At 39.8% G+C, this 15,266-nt stretch overlaps 1 protein-coding gene across 1 annotated transcript; it reads right to left on the reverse strand.

The window, feature by feature from the left end:
• Window positions 1-279: 279 nt before the first annotated feature.
• Window positions 280-9,421, reverse strand: LOC106085649 (uncharacterized). The gene is made up of 6 exons (XM_013249972.2): window positions 9,042-9,421; window positions 6,386-6,755; window positions 6,072-6,320; window positions 1,120-1,451; window positions 685-1,054; window positions 280-624 (listed from the first exon to the last, which is right to left on the reverse strand). The coding sequence occupies exons 1-6, from the start codon at window positions 9,341-9,343 to the stop codon at window positions 364-366; spliced, it is 1,884 nt and encodes a 627-aa protein (XP_013105426.2). The 5' UTR covers window positions 9,344-9,421; the 3' UTR covers window positions 280-363.
• Between the last annotated feature and the right edge of the window lie 5,845 nt (window positions 9,422-15,266).

Below are 15,266 nucleotides of genomic sequence, written 5' to 3' on the forward strand. Positions count from 1 at the left end.
CCCCAAAGAGGTGTCGCACTGCGGCACGCCGTTCGGGTTCGGCTATATAAAAGAGGCAACTTATCATTGAGCTTAAACTTGAATCGGACAGCACTCATTGATGTGAGAAGTTTGTAAAATTTGTAAAATTATTAATATGATTTCATGGACATGGAATTTACTTCTAATGTATGGAATATATTTTCGACTTATACATAACATGTGTCTCCAATATGCTAATATAACACAAACTACACATATAAATATATTTTAAAAATTACATATAGCTATTTCCCATATCATATGAAAAATTCCAAAAAAGATCTTCTCCAAACTGAACTGAAGTTGTAAAGAATATCTCTAAACTTTGTCATACGTAGAAGGTTAATCGACTATAAGTTTTCGAAATGATCCAGCAATACCCAGATCATCGCCAAAGTCTATCTTGGGTTTACCCAAACGCAAATGTTCTTCAGTGCCGTAGTCGGCATTCTGCCGGAAGAATTCTCGATAGTTATCCCAGATTTTATTGCGCTCACAACATAGCTGTTCCAAAGAACCATTTTCCCCACCATATTCCACAGGCAGATACTTTTTGGGAATGTGATCATCCAATTCTTTAGAATTTTTAGCAGAAATGAATATCTGGAGATAAAAACAAGAACAATTTTAAATCATATCTCCACAGCTAAAATCTTCACCTACCCTTTGTCTCAAATTCTCTGGTATATAGGGCAAAACTACTCGATGCATATGTTCACTTGCTGTTGAAGCATTTATTATATGAAGCGCCTTGATTCTTACAGGAATTGTGTTCTCAAAAAACTTGACAATCTTTTTGATGGCCGCTGGCGTTATTAGCATGACATGACTTAGGGTAACCTTGGAGAAATCCATGATATAACAAAGACCATGGATACAAGCATAGGGATCTGTTATCATGGCCAATTCGGTAGCTGCTGTTACATATGACATGATTTGGGCCACAGTAAAATCTGGAGCAGCATAATTGGCACGTATGAAGACAATGCGGGGACCATTCCCAAATAAAGGTTCAGGCAAAGGCACATAGGTGCTGTTGCAAAAAATTAAGGGGTTACATACCAAAAACAGTTTTATTGTTGTGAAGAAACAACTTACCCGGTTTTGTGAAACCTTCGAAAAGCATCATTATCCACATCGGTAATGCCAAACATTTCTGGACACTTGGTCTTCATGGCATAGAAGATATCCAATTTGTCTTTAGCCTTCTCCAGGCTATACTTACAGCCTCTGAGAAATTGTATGAGAAACTGGTCTTCTGTACGGGCCTTCAAATGGGATTGTTGGTTGATCCATGCCTTAAGGACTTCCAAATCTTCCGGAATTCGACTAGGTACTTCACCCAATTCTTCTATGGCCACTTTTTGCAATTCTTCCTTTAATAATTTTATTTGAGACATGCTAAAACCTATGTTTCCAATTGTCTCTAACTTGCAATAAAAACTCACAACTCAAAGTGAAACTATTTATATGTAGCAACGATTTGATATAGGTGCTCTAATTAAATTTAATTTGAGCTCTTGATTGCCGGCTTTTTGAAATTGGAAAAACGTGAGGGCACAGCTTGTAAAGAAAATAACCACTACAACTACTAAATTTCCCATGAACATTCCACTAAGGAACAGGGGATAAAGCATATTACCTACGAAATTATTAACAAATTGGGATCAATGAGTTTAATAACAACTTTCCGGGGATAAGCCAATTGCAATATTTACTAACTAGATAGAAATTAAAATTAAACAATATAACTACCTAGCAAAATAAGTAAGGCAGAAGTCGGGTGGAGGCGACTATAAATGAAACAAGTAAATGCGTGCCAGACTCGACCGGGCCGAATCTTATATACCCTCCAACATGGATCGCATTTCTCTTATAGGCAAACAAAGGATAATGGATAAGATATGCCATCTGCATCAGGATATGGACAGATTCGGACCATACTAGGGTTGGATGTTGGAGACCATAGTAGAAGACATTATGCAAAATGTCAACCAAATCGTGGGTATAAACATGTTCGTAGTAAAACTCTCCACTTTATTGCATCCAAAGTTACTATACAATGAAAACAACAATTCGTAAAGAGAACAAGTAAAAGTGTGCTAAATTCGGCCGGGCCGAATCTTATATACCCTCCACCATGGATTGCATTTGTCGAGTTCTTTTCCCGGTATCTCTGTTTAGGCAAACAAAGGATAAAAGATTAGAAATAATATGCTATTGAAGCTATATAAAGTTATGGTCCGATTCAAACCTTGATGCTCATCGATGCACTGTTGTTGAGCTAATCCACGACGAAAGTTGTAAAAAATCGCACGAAAGTGTTCACCAGTCAATTCCATTTTTTGGGCGAAATGAATCTTTCAAGTTACTGTAAACAACACAAACAGCGCTCGTATGTCAAAACGTTCTGAGTACGAATAACCTCAAAAATGTCAAGCTTTACGATAGAGCTGTCACGGCGGATTGCAATACAAGGGTTGTCCCATCCCGAAATATATAATAGGCAATCCTTGTATACCAAACATGTTTGTCCAGCTGACACTGAACATCTGACCATGATCATTCACAAGAGATGGTATGCAGCATATTGTATGATATATTCGATCTATGTTTTATCCGCATATGCATTAACAACTATAGTAGTTTAGACATACTTGCCAGTCGTTTAAGTGCGAATTTCATTTTTCTGCTTAGTAAAAAGGGATAAAGTTCGGCCAGAACGAACATTGGATAACCACCAACGCGGATATTAACCACCTTTTGTGTAATACCGTGAAATATACATCATTTATGAACCCATAAGAGCTTACGAGTATTATACCCACCACCATAGGATGGGGGTAAACACCTCGAAATATTGATCTGCGACCATAAAGTATATATATATTCTTGATCATCTCGACATTCTGAGTCTATCTAGCCATGTCCGTCCGTCCGTCTGTCGAAATCACGATAGCGATCGAACGCGTAAATCTAGCCTCTTGAAATTTTTCACAAATACAAATGGGCCATATCGGTTCAGATTTGGATATAGCTCCATAGAAACCGATCCCGCGATTTGACTTATTGAGGCCTTAAAAGCCTCAATTTTCATCGTATTTGACCAAAATTTGGAACAAATACTTGAGTTATGACTTCCAACATCCATGCTTAGCATGATCCGAAACGGTCTATAAACAGATATAGCCCCATATAAACCAATCCCCGGATTTGACTTCTTGAGCCCTTAGAAGCCTCAATTTTCATCTGATTTGGCCAAAAAAACAAAGACTTATGTTACAACATCCAACATCCATGCCAAGTAAAATCCGAGTCGTTCTATAAACAGATATAGCCCCCATGGGCATGGCGTTACTACTGTATCGTCAATATCAATTCAGATGATCTTGAGCAAAATTCGCCCTGAGACATGGATGAGAGAATAGTGGAACGAATGTCTTTTGCTTTCAAGTGACACGATTTTTATGCTGTGTGTTCATACAGCTTACAAGAATATACAACATGTCGATACAAACACAGCTAATAGACTGGTCCCCTTATTAATGGGGGAATTTGTAACTTAACTGGTATGACAACCATGCCATGCATGCTTTTTCTATCATGTAGGTGATGCAAATCAATGTTTCATAAACGTGATAGAGAAATGCACACATGTCAATTCCAAGTCATTTAGTGCAAATAATCATATAGTTTATTTATAACAGTACTTTTAAACAAATAATACCCAATATTAATCATAGGTATATATTTAACAAGTAAGAAGGCGTTAAGTTCGGGCAGGCCGAACTTTGGATACCCACCACTTCGGGTATATACGAAAACCACATTTCGTCATAATGTATGCCCCCATATCAGTTACATTGAATTATGGTCTGATTTAGATCAAATTCGGCACTGACATTGAGTGGTCTAATAAGTACAAGTCATTGTTCAATTTCGTAGAACAAAATATTGTTTTTTCGGTAGCTATAGAAAAATATCGACCGATCAGAACCATATACGACAAGTATGTCGAAAAGTCCAACACTGTGTCAAATTTCAGCGAAATCGAGTTATAAATGCGCCTTTTAGGGGCCAAGAGATTAAATCGAGAGATCGGTCTATGCAGCAATATCCAAATTTGGACTGATCTGAGCCAAATTAAAGAGGGATGTCGAAGGCCCTAACACAACTCACTGTCCCATTTTTTTATACCCTCTACCATAGGATCGGGGTATACTAATTTTGTCATTGTTTATAACTCCTCGAAATATTCGTCTAAGACCCCATAAAGTATATATATATTCTTGATCGTCATGACATTTTAAGTCGATCTAGCCATGTCCGTCTGTCCGTCTGTCCGTCCGTTTGATATAGCTGCCATATAAACCGATCTTGGATCTTGACTTCTTGGGCCACTAGATGGCACAATTCTTATCCGATTTCACTGAAATTTTGCACGGAGTGTTTTGGTATGACTTCCAACAACTGTGCTGAGTATGGTTGAAATCGGTCCATAACCGGATATAGCTGTCATATTAACTTATCTGGGATCTTGATCTGCCATATAAACCGATGTTGAAACTTGACTGCTTGAGCCACTTGAGGTGTTCTGTTATGACTTTTAATAAGTGTGCTAAATATGGTTCAAATCGGTCCATAACTTATTATAACTGCCATATAAACCAATCTGGGATCTTGACTTCTTGAGACACTAGATGCCGCAATTCTTATCCGATTTGGCTGAAATTTCGCATGACGTGTTCTGTTATCACTTTTAATAACTGTACTCAATATGGTTTAAATCGGTCCATAAGCTATTATAGCTGCCATATAAACCGATCTGAGGTCTTGACTTCCTAAGCCTCCAGAGTGCATAATTATTATCCGATTTGGCTGAAATTCAACATGCGTGTTAAATATTGTCTGAATCGATCTTTAGCCTGATACAGCTCTCATAGAAATATACCTCCCTACATTACTGCTTGAGCCCTATAGGGCACAATTCTTATTCGATTAAGCTGAAATTTTGCACAATGACTTCTACTATGGTCTTCATTATTCAATTCGAATAGGACTATAACTTGATGTAGCTCCAATAGCATAACAATTCTTATCCATTATTCTTTGTTTGCCTTAAAAGAGATAACGGGCAAAGAACTCGGCAAATGCGATCCATGGTCCATGGTAGGGGTCTACCATAATACACTCTATCAAATTTCATCGAAATTGGATTGAAATTTAGCAATTTATTTCCCCAAGAATTTAAGGCGAGCGACTTTATAATTATAGTCCTGTTTTATAAGATCAGAAAGTCAGTTTCATATACAAAGAATAAGAAATTATAAAAAAATGGTACAAAATGTTTTCAGTTATCAAAATATGTGAAAATTTATAAATAACCAAAAAAGGTATTTATTGGTTAAATTCCCACGCATTGGGAATTTTTCCCGGTAGAATCTCAACTTCCAACTACACAGTCTTAAAAAGAAGCATATGCAATTGGTTGACCTCCGTAGGAACAAAAGAACAAACCAAGCACCTCACTCATCACTATAACAACCCAACCACCGCAACAGTGAACTATATCTATCGACATCCAACTTTTCTCTGTCATGCTCTCACATAGTGCTCCCATATTATGTCACTCTATTTGTGAGGGCGTAATAATAACTTCTAGAAGTATACTCATTGTCTTGTACCTAATGGTCTTCTCTCGTATTTTTACCTAACTACTGTTGTTGTAATATGGCTTTGCATTAGCACAAAGAAATGAGTCTTAAGTGAAAGGCAACAATAATGTTGTGTTAGGTAATTTTCTAATTATGATATGTTCTGGTTCGAATTTAAAAAAATCCAGCCTTATCCCGTACCTTCATACCAACAGTGACCTTTATGCAAAATTTCAAGTTTGTAGGTTCAGCCCTTTCTTCTGGGCGTATATCACAAACATCGGTAACACTACTATTTTTTTATATATAGATACACACTATTTCAATGGTATTATTTCATAGATATGACATTTATTACATAACTTATTTTTCACAAAGTGATTATTAATCCACCACAAGTTTTCTAAATGTACCCCCAATGCCGAAATCATCACCAAATTCTAATTTGCATTTGCCCAAACGCAATTTCTCTTCTACGCCATAGGCAGCATTCTCGCGAAAAAAGTCTCTATGTTTATCCCATACATGATTGTAGTCCTCGCACAACTGCTCCAATAAACCATTTTCACCACCATATTCCGTTGGTAAATACTCTTTGGGTATATGTCGATGCAATTCCTCTATATTATTGCGAATGATGACAATCTTTAAAGGAAAAAATTAAAAATTTCAAAGTATTTTTATTTTTTTTTTAATTTTTGTTATCATACCCGCTCTTTTAATTGCTGTGGAAAGAAAGGCATTACAAATTGATACAATTGTTCAGCGGCTGGTGTAGCATTTATAGCGTAGATCCCCTTTATTCTTATCGGAATCGTGTGCTCAAAATATTTTACAAATTTCTTAAAGTTTGTTGGTGTTATAAGCATGACATGATTCAGGGTAAGTTTGGAGAAATCCATTATGAAGCATATACCATGAATACAAGCATAGGGATCAGATATCATAGCAACTTCCAATGCAGCTGTTGTATATTGAACGATCTGGCACACCGTAAAGTCGGGAGCTGCATAATTTATACGTACGGAAACAATTCGAGGTCCATTTGCATTCAACGGCTTCGGCAATGTCACATAAGTTCTGGGGAGATGTGTAATATGTAAATTATTTAAACTTGATTTAAAACACTTAAGTCTGCTGAATAGATTTCAGATAATTGTTTTGTGATTTCGATCTCCAGTATTAGCGAAGTTTTACCGCTTTTATTATATGGAACAAAACTAACTATTTTTCTGGGAAATATTGGTCGGCTATTACTTGTTTGAGGACAAAGAAATCCTATCTTCACTGATATCTCCAAGTTGAGGGCTTGCAGGAGATTGGTCTATTTTGATGCAATTGTAATCGGTGACACTGACGCACTAGTGTGTGATATTGCCATATCCTGACACAAACTCCCGCAAAGGGCCCTTACATACCACGCTTGAAATGTAGGCTTTTTGTGGATAAGTGTGGGGTTTTTTGGGCAGAGATCTGTAACTACCACCCTTGAAATTCACAGTAAGGCGTCGCTCAAGATTTGAATGCAAGGGCAGTGAGGCCAAGGCATATAAATAAACATCCTTACTTTACTTTAATTGGCTATGACAGAACATTTGTTCCACTAGCCGAACGTAGAATAGCATTCCAAGCGCCTCGGTCTCCTGCGCTCATTCTAAAATCTCTGACACCAAGTTTCGAGGTGTCTCCCACCACTTGATCTTTCCATCGGGCTTTTGGTCTTCCCGGTTTGCGTGTACCACCGTGTTAGCCTTCAAAAAACTTCTTTGCTAAAGCTTCTTTATCCATTCGGATAACATGACCTAGCCAACGCAGCCGTTGTATTTTGATGCATGTCACTATGCTATCGTCATCATACAGCTCGTGGTTCATACGTCGCCTATATTCTCCATTAACGCAAACTGGTCCATATATCTTACGAAGAATCTTTCTCTAAAATACTCCAAGCACTGCCTCATCTGATTTCACAAGTACCATGCTTCAGAACCATATAACAAAACGGGTAGTATCAGTGTCTTGTATAGTGTAATCTTCGTCTGTCGAGAGGTGGCCTTGTTTCTAAACTGCTTACTTAGTCCAAAGTAGCATCTGTTTGCCAGTATTATTATTCGCTTTATCTCAAAACTGGTGTCATTCGTTTCGGTTACGGCGGTGCCGAGGTAGATAAAGTTACTGACTATCGCGGCGAAATCTATTAGCCTCAATCCATTACTGGACGATATCTCGTGGAGTCTAAACTTTCCGACTGTTGGACGAAAAAAGTCTTCCTTTCCTATTTTTGCATTAAAATATCCCAGAAGGATTTTAATATCATGGGCGGGGCAATGGTCATAATCTCCCTCTATGCGCTCGTAGAACATATCCTTGGTCTGCTCGTCCTTATCTTCCGTCGGGGCATGGTCACAAATAAGGCTGATGTTGACTGATGTTGGCTTTTATGCGGATTGTGGCTAGCCTCTCATCCACCGAAGTAAAGCTGGAGATAAGGTGTTTCAGTCTCCGACTAACCACAAGTCCACAGCCAAATTCATGGCCCGTGCTAAGGCAGCTATAGTATTGTTCGTCACCGTTTGGTGTTGTAGTGACGACATTCCCAGTCCATCGCACTTCCTGTAAGGCGGTAATATCTGCCTTGTACTTCTCTAATACATTTGCTAGCGCGTATACTGCACCTTCTCTATAAAGAGTGCTGACATTCCAGGTGCAGATCCGCAAATCATGGTCCTTTTTTCGTTTGCGTGGGTCGTCAACTATTCCTTTGTTTCTCATAGTAGTTCTCATAGTTTTCCGGGGGCGGGTTACTGGCCCAGCGCCCCAACCGCATGGGTTTTGTGAGATTGTTTCCCTCGTTGTGGCGAGCCACTTGCTCCAAGATCCGACGCTCGCCCCCAGCCGCCCCTAACTTGGGGACAGACGTTGATTTTGGCCATTGTTTATTTGAAGGCGCCAATAACTCGCCTTGTCATCTCGAGTATCATTGGCACTCAGTATTTAATATATAGCCTGTGCCAGCTGACTCCTCACTGAAACTCTCCTCTCGAAAATCGCTGACTGCCCGAGGCCGCATTTGCAGCTACTACGCATAAAAACGGAGACTTACACCATCCGCAACCTGTGGACGCGTCCGGTAGCTTTCAGCTAAGCTTTCCGTGGTAACGATGGAGACCACACAAGTCGGAGCTTAAAGTTCCATTCTGAGTGGTGCTCATAGTTACCCCGTGTCGGCCGGGATAAATAAACATCCAGCTCATGATATATTGCCAACTTAGATTCCCGCACACGACAATATTCTCGAAAATGATACGGCAGACGAATATCCTAAATTGCAAATTGCAATATCGCTTTCAGTTTTTCCCCACAACTTACCCAGTATTGTGAAATTTTCGAAACATCTCATTGTCCACATCAGTTATAGCAAACAAATCGGAATATTTGGTCTTCATCGTGTAGAATGTATCCAATTTGTCTTTGGCCTTTTCCAAGCTATATTTACTGCCTCTAAGAAATTGTATAAGGAACTGATCATCCATGCGCGATTTCAAATGAGGTTGTTGATTAATCCATGCCTTAAGGATTAGCAAATCCTCAGATATTCTGCTGGGATTTTCACCCAATTCTTTGATGGCCACATTTTGTAAGTCCTCTCCTAATGGCATGAGTTGAGACATTTTGTATTAGTATCTGTTTTTGTTGACCGTAACTTCGATTGTGTCTTTTTCAAAACCCAGTTGATACTATTTATAAGATCTGGTTGATTGGAACATAAAAGCTTTGTTTTTAATGTAATCGATCAAAAATATATAACTATCTGCTGAGGTTCGTTTGTGCTCTTGTGTAATAAATTCTTTCAATATTCAATAAATAATTATAAATGCTGGTAATAAGATAATTGGACAATGCAAATTTATTATAAATATGACATAACCTTAAGATCAAAGTCAACTGTAACAAATAGGGAATGCTTTGACTGTTTGGCTGATAGGTGCGTCGCTTTGTTTAGAGCGGGTATTAGGTACTTCTATGTACCCTTGTCGTGGAAAAGTGTGAAGTTAGTTTTTCCACTGTTTGGATCGTCTCGGCATTCTGAGTCGATCTAACACTGTCCGCCCGTCCATCCGTCCGTCTGTCGAAATCACGATAGCGGTCGAAATTTTGCACATTTACTTAATATGCAATCGTTGGAGATTGCAAATGGGTCATATAAGTTCAGACTTTGATATAGCTCCCATATAAATCGATCTCCCGATTTGACTTCTTAGGTTCCTGGAAGCCGCAATTTTTATCTGATTTGGCTGAAATTTTGCACATAGTATTCTTTTAAATGTGTGATATACGGTTCAAATAGGCATATAACCTGATATGGTCCCCTATAAACCGATCTCACGATTTGACTTCTTGAGCCCTTACAAACTGCAATTTTTGTCCGGTTTGGCTGAAATTTTGCACATAGTATTCTGTTATGACTTCCAACAACTGTGCCAAGTACGGTTCAAATCGGTCTATAACCTAATATAGCTCCTATGTTCATCCTTGTTCGGTTCCCAGAAGCTTTAATTTTTGCTGGTTTTACAGAAGTTTGGTATGTAGAATAAAATTATGCCCTTCAACTACATTTATTTTGTATACGTTTTAGATTCAGCCCGGCCGAACTTAGCACGCATTTACTTATTTTGTATTTAGAACGCACAAATAGTCGATAACTGGTTTAGGTGTATGTCCATAGTGGCATGGGGCGGATTAATATCAGCAAACTCCTTTCAACATAACCTAACTAATTTACCCCAACCCAAATTTCATAAGGATTCCTCATTCCTAACTCGAGCTTGAATTTTTCTAAGACAGCTTTATTCTTGGGTATTTTGCTAAGACAGCTTTATTCTTGGCTATTTTCTACCCTTTCGTCGTTAGTGGGTTAAGCTATCAATATTGTGCAACCAACACCTCATATTACCTGAAACTTTAATTATACTCGTATTATAGCTTAACATCCGCCTTTATACAAACTGTCGTGCATTTTTATACCCTCCACCATAGAATGGGGGTATACTAATTTCGTCATTCTGTTTGTAACACCTTGAAATATGCGTCTAAGACCCCATAAAGTATATGTATATTCTTGATCGTCATGACATTTTAAGTTGATCTAGCCATGTCCGTCCGTCCGTCTGTCTGTCGAAAGCACGCTAACATTCGAAGGAGTAAAGCTAGGTGCTTGAAATTTTGCACAAATACTTTTTATTTGTGTAGGTCTTACAAATGGGCCAAATCGGTCCATGTTTTGCTATAGCTGCCATAAAAACCGATCTTGGGTCTTGATTTCTTGAGCTGAAATTTGGCACGTGGTGTTTTGGTATTACTTGCAACAACTGTGCTAAGTATTGTCAAAATCGGTGCATAACCTGATATAGCTGCCATATAAACCGATCATGGGTCTTGATTTCTTCAGCTTTTAGAGGGCGCAATTCTTATCCGATTTGGTTTTTATTTTGCACGAGGTATTCTGTTATGACTTTCAACAATTGTGCTAGGAACGGTTGAAATCGGTTCATAATCTGGTATAGCTGTCATATAAACCGATCTGGGATCTTGACTTCTTGAGCCGCTAGAGAGCGCAAACCTCATCCGATTTGGCTGAAATTTTGTACGAAATTTTGTTTTGTCTTCCAAGAACTGTGCTTACTATGGCGCAAATCGGTATATAATTTAATAGAGCTGTCATAAAAACCGATCATGGGTCTTGACTTCTTCAGCTTTTAGAGGACGCAATTCTCATCCGATTTGGCTGTAATTTTGCACGTTGTGTTTTGGTATCACTTCCAACAACTGTGCTAAGCATGGTTCAAATCGGTTCATAACCTAATATAGCTCCCATATAATATATAAACCGATCATGGGTCTTGATTTTTCAGCTTTAAGAGGGCGCAATTCTTATCCGATTTGGCTGTAAGATCTTCAATTATCTTTTATAAATGTTCTATATGGTGGTGGGTATATAACGTTCGGTTCAACCCAATTTAACGCCCATTTTCTTGATTGCTCTTACATTATTATCAACACAACGCAGTTTATTGCAAAGTTGTCCCCAGAACTCAGTATTCATTTTCCTTTTATTGGAACTGACATGTCTTTATTTGATGAAGATTTATATCTTTGAAGATTTATTATCTTTGTGACAATCTATCATTCGTTGTCCTTCGGGCCTGGTCCTGAAAACTTAACCTACATCTCGCTAGAGGCATACCCACAGATTCCAGTTTCCCGGCAATGTATAGAGTAGTTTCTAGTCTAGCAAGCTCGTTCGCTTTTTAATTCCCTGGGCTATCTCTGTGGCAGTACATCAAAACCAGGTGAATTTTGAACTGTTCAGCCATCTTGTTAAGAGATCTTCGACAGTCGAGGGCAATTTTTGTGTTCAGAAATCCGTTCTCCAGGGATTTAATGGCTGCCTGGCTGTCTGAGAAGATATTTATGCCAATCGTCGTTAAGACATTATATCTTAGCCATTCCACCACTTTCTAAATTACGAGTATCTCCGCTTGATAAACACTGCAGTGGCCGGGTAACCTTTTCGATATATCCCGTTGTAGATCTTTAGAGTACACCCCAGAGCCCACATGGTAGTTTAGTTTGGAACCATCCGTATAGAAGTCAATGTAACTTCTGTTACCAGGGATGTCGTAGTTCCAATCGGTTCTATCAGGAATAGTAATAGTAAGGTACAGTAATTTTTATCAATAAGCGGCTCTGGTAGGGTGTAATCCACACTTTCTGGAACATCGGATATAGTATAAAGGATAACACAGTTCCCTTAACCACCACAAAACCAAAGAAAAAGCTCCCTTAACCTCACGGCAGTAGTCGCTGCAATTTGGGTAGCCACAATGTCCAGAGGCATAAGATGTAGCTTTAAATTCAGTGCATCAGATGATGTCGTCCTCAGTGTGGCTTTGATGCACAAACAAGCCATTCTTTTGAGGCGCCGTCCACCAGACCACAACACCATATAGCATTATAGGTCTGAGAACTGCAGTATATACCCAATGCATGACACGCGGTCTAAACCCCAACTTTTGACAATGACTCTCTTGCAGGTGTATAGGGCAAGAGTTGCCTTTCCTGCCCTTTCCAAAATGTTGGATTGCAAGTTCAATTTCCTGCCCAGCAAAACAACCAGGTATTTTGCGCTTTCTGTAAATGGAACATTCTCTCCACCCCAAGATAAAGGTTCCACTGTAGACAACTTGTATCTCCTGCCGAAAAGAACTACTACTGTCTTGCACGGATTTATACCTAGACCACTTTTGGTAGCCCACTTTGAAGTTGCACGTAAAGCTTCCTGAAGTACATCTCTTTGAGTGCTGGGAAACTTGCTATTGCCACGTCACGCGACCCCGACGCGACCACTTTTACGTCTTTTTCTTGCAGAGACAATAATTTATTGTTAATGGCTAGAAACCGGACCATAGTCAGGATTCAGAACTTCCACCCCGCCTCGTCTTCTGATTCCACCAGTAGTTCATCCTCACAAGATTCGTTAGAACTTGTCATGATGTGCTCCGTACGCATCCAGGAACAGGTGAGAAAGATGTGACTTTCTCAGAACACTGGACACTTGCGGTGTGGGCGATTCCTCCTTAGATGATTCACTGGCTGCTGCTATCGAAGTACTTTTTGAGTTCCGTGCTTCCCCGCTGGCGCACATCTTGAGCCCAGTCCAACTTTGTGACCCACCCACACAGGGCTTGTCGGGTCCCGTTTCGATGCCATCCCCTCCTGCCTCGATTGTGGAAGGGGGATCTTTAGTCTCCTGCAATCCGCCAGACTTTAGCGATGTGGTCGATAGTTCCTCAGGCAAGTGTTCAGCAAATAACTGCTGAGTCGTCTCCTGATTCCCGCTTCTATAGGACTTCAGTTTCAACTTGTTGAATCCGTAGGTTACAACTCCTTCAGACTTGTTGAAGTCAGTGAGGCAGCCGGAGTTTAATACGAATACTGCATGTCTCTGGTCACCATCAGCCTCATTCAATCTACCAATCTTCCAGTAGGTGGTTGAAAGATTATGATTACAGTCCCTTAGTCTGCCAAGTATGAATTCAGTATCAGAGGGAATACTTGATATCTAAGCATGCACCTCGGGTCGAGGCGTAATATCTTCCTTCTTGACTAAATCTAATGCTGCACCTGGTCAGATCTCACCAATCTTTTTTAGCGCACAACGATACATTTCAATTGAGCGTTGATCCCCGAAGACAATTGGTGTGTATCGGCCCCGATACCAGCCTGCATCGTCACAAACTGGAAGAGACCCAGGAAATTTCGCAAGAACATTGGAGTATACTGATTACAATTCATTGACTAGCCCACTCCAATTATACGTAGGTATGCAGTCCTGTTCTTCTCCCTTGTCCACAATTGTCATCACAAAACTGTACCAAGCGACATTAGCAAAGGTTCTTGGACCCATTTTACTATTGTTCGCCCTAGTTATTTAAGGCATGGGATACCCTTCAGGTGACCGCAGCCTTTTGGCTGACTGCGATACAGTTTCCAAATCTAGACGTGTTATCTTTGGGGCCTGTGCTGCATATCCCCGAGCTGCCCAATTTAGGGAGTCTCTCTCCCTTTTAGTGAGAGTCTTAGGATCATTCGCACCAAGCCTCTCAATAAACCTGAGAGCGATGGGCTTCTGTTATTCCAACCTCTTAAAGAACGTGTTGGTTTGTCGGGGAAGACCGATGGCCTAAGCAAATTATAGGCATGCGAAGATAGAATCGGTTCGGTCTTGTCCTTAACCAGGTGTCTTCGTCAAAAGCTCCTGAACAGTCGTCTGTCGGCTAGTGGAGCCTGAAGCAGCCGCTTCATCAGTCGCGGTTTCAGCCGCTCCACCAGTCGAGGCGCTCAACAAACCGCTGGCCATTGGTCATGTATTATAATATGGTGGACATTGCTCAATTAATTTATACAACGAGATGAAGCCAATAAAAAGAAGTTACTGACGACGACCATTCCTTCTCAAGCTGACAAAACAATTGGCCCTACCAAACATGGAGGAACGAGCGTTGAACAACCACATAACCGCATATCCAAGGATACGGAACGCAATGGAAGCATTTAATGTAAAGGTAAGAAAAAACAATTCTAATGTTCAAAGGCAGAATAAATAAAAATGTTGTTCTTTTTAGATATTATCAAGACCGACAGAAGGAGCTGCACCGTCATTTGCGTCTAGAACAAACAGACTGTCATGTCGCCTATGCCATTCTAAGTACGGACGGCAGCGGAAAACAAGGGCCTATTGCGCTATTATTATCCGATTTCGCTGAAATTTGACACAGTGACATATGTTAGGCTTTTCGACAGCCGAGTCCTGTATGTTTCATATCGGTCTATATTTGGATATAGCTTCTAAAAAGACCAATATTTTGTTCCACTAAATTGAACAGTGGCTTGTATTTATTATACCACTCAATGTCCGTGCCGCATTTCGGATCATTCGGATTATGACGAAAGGTGGTTTACATGTATACCCGAGATGGTGGGTAACCAAGATTCGTCCCGGCCGAACTTAGCACGCTTTTATCTGTTTTTACT

Source organism: Stomoxys calcitrans, chromosome 5, assembly GCF_963082655.1.
Source record: "Stomoxys calcitrans chromosome 5, idStoCalc2.1, whole genome shotgun sequence".
Classification (NCBI taxonomy): Eukaryota; Metazoa; Arthropoda; class Insecta; order Diptera; family Muscidae; genus Stomoxys; species Stomoxys calcitrans.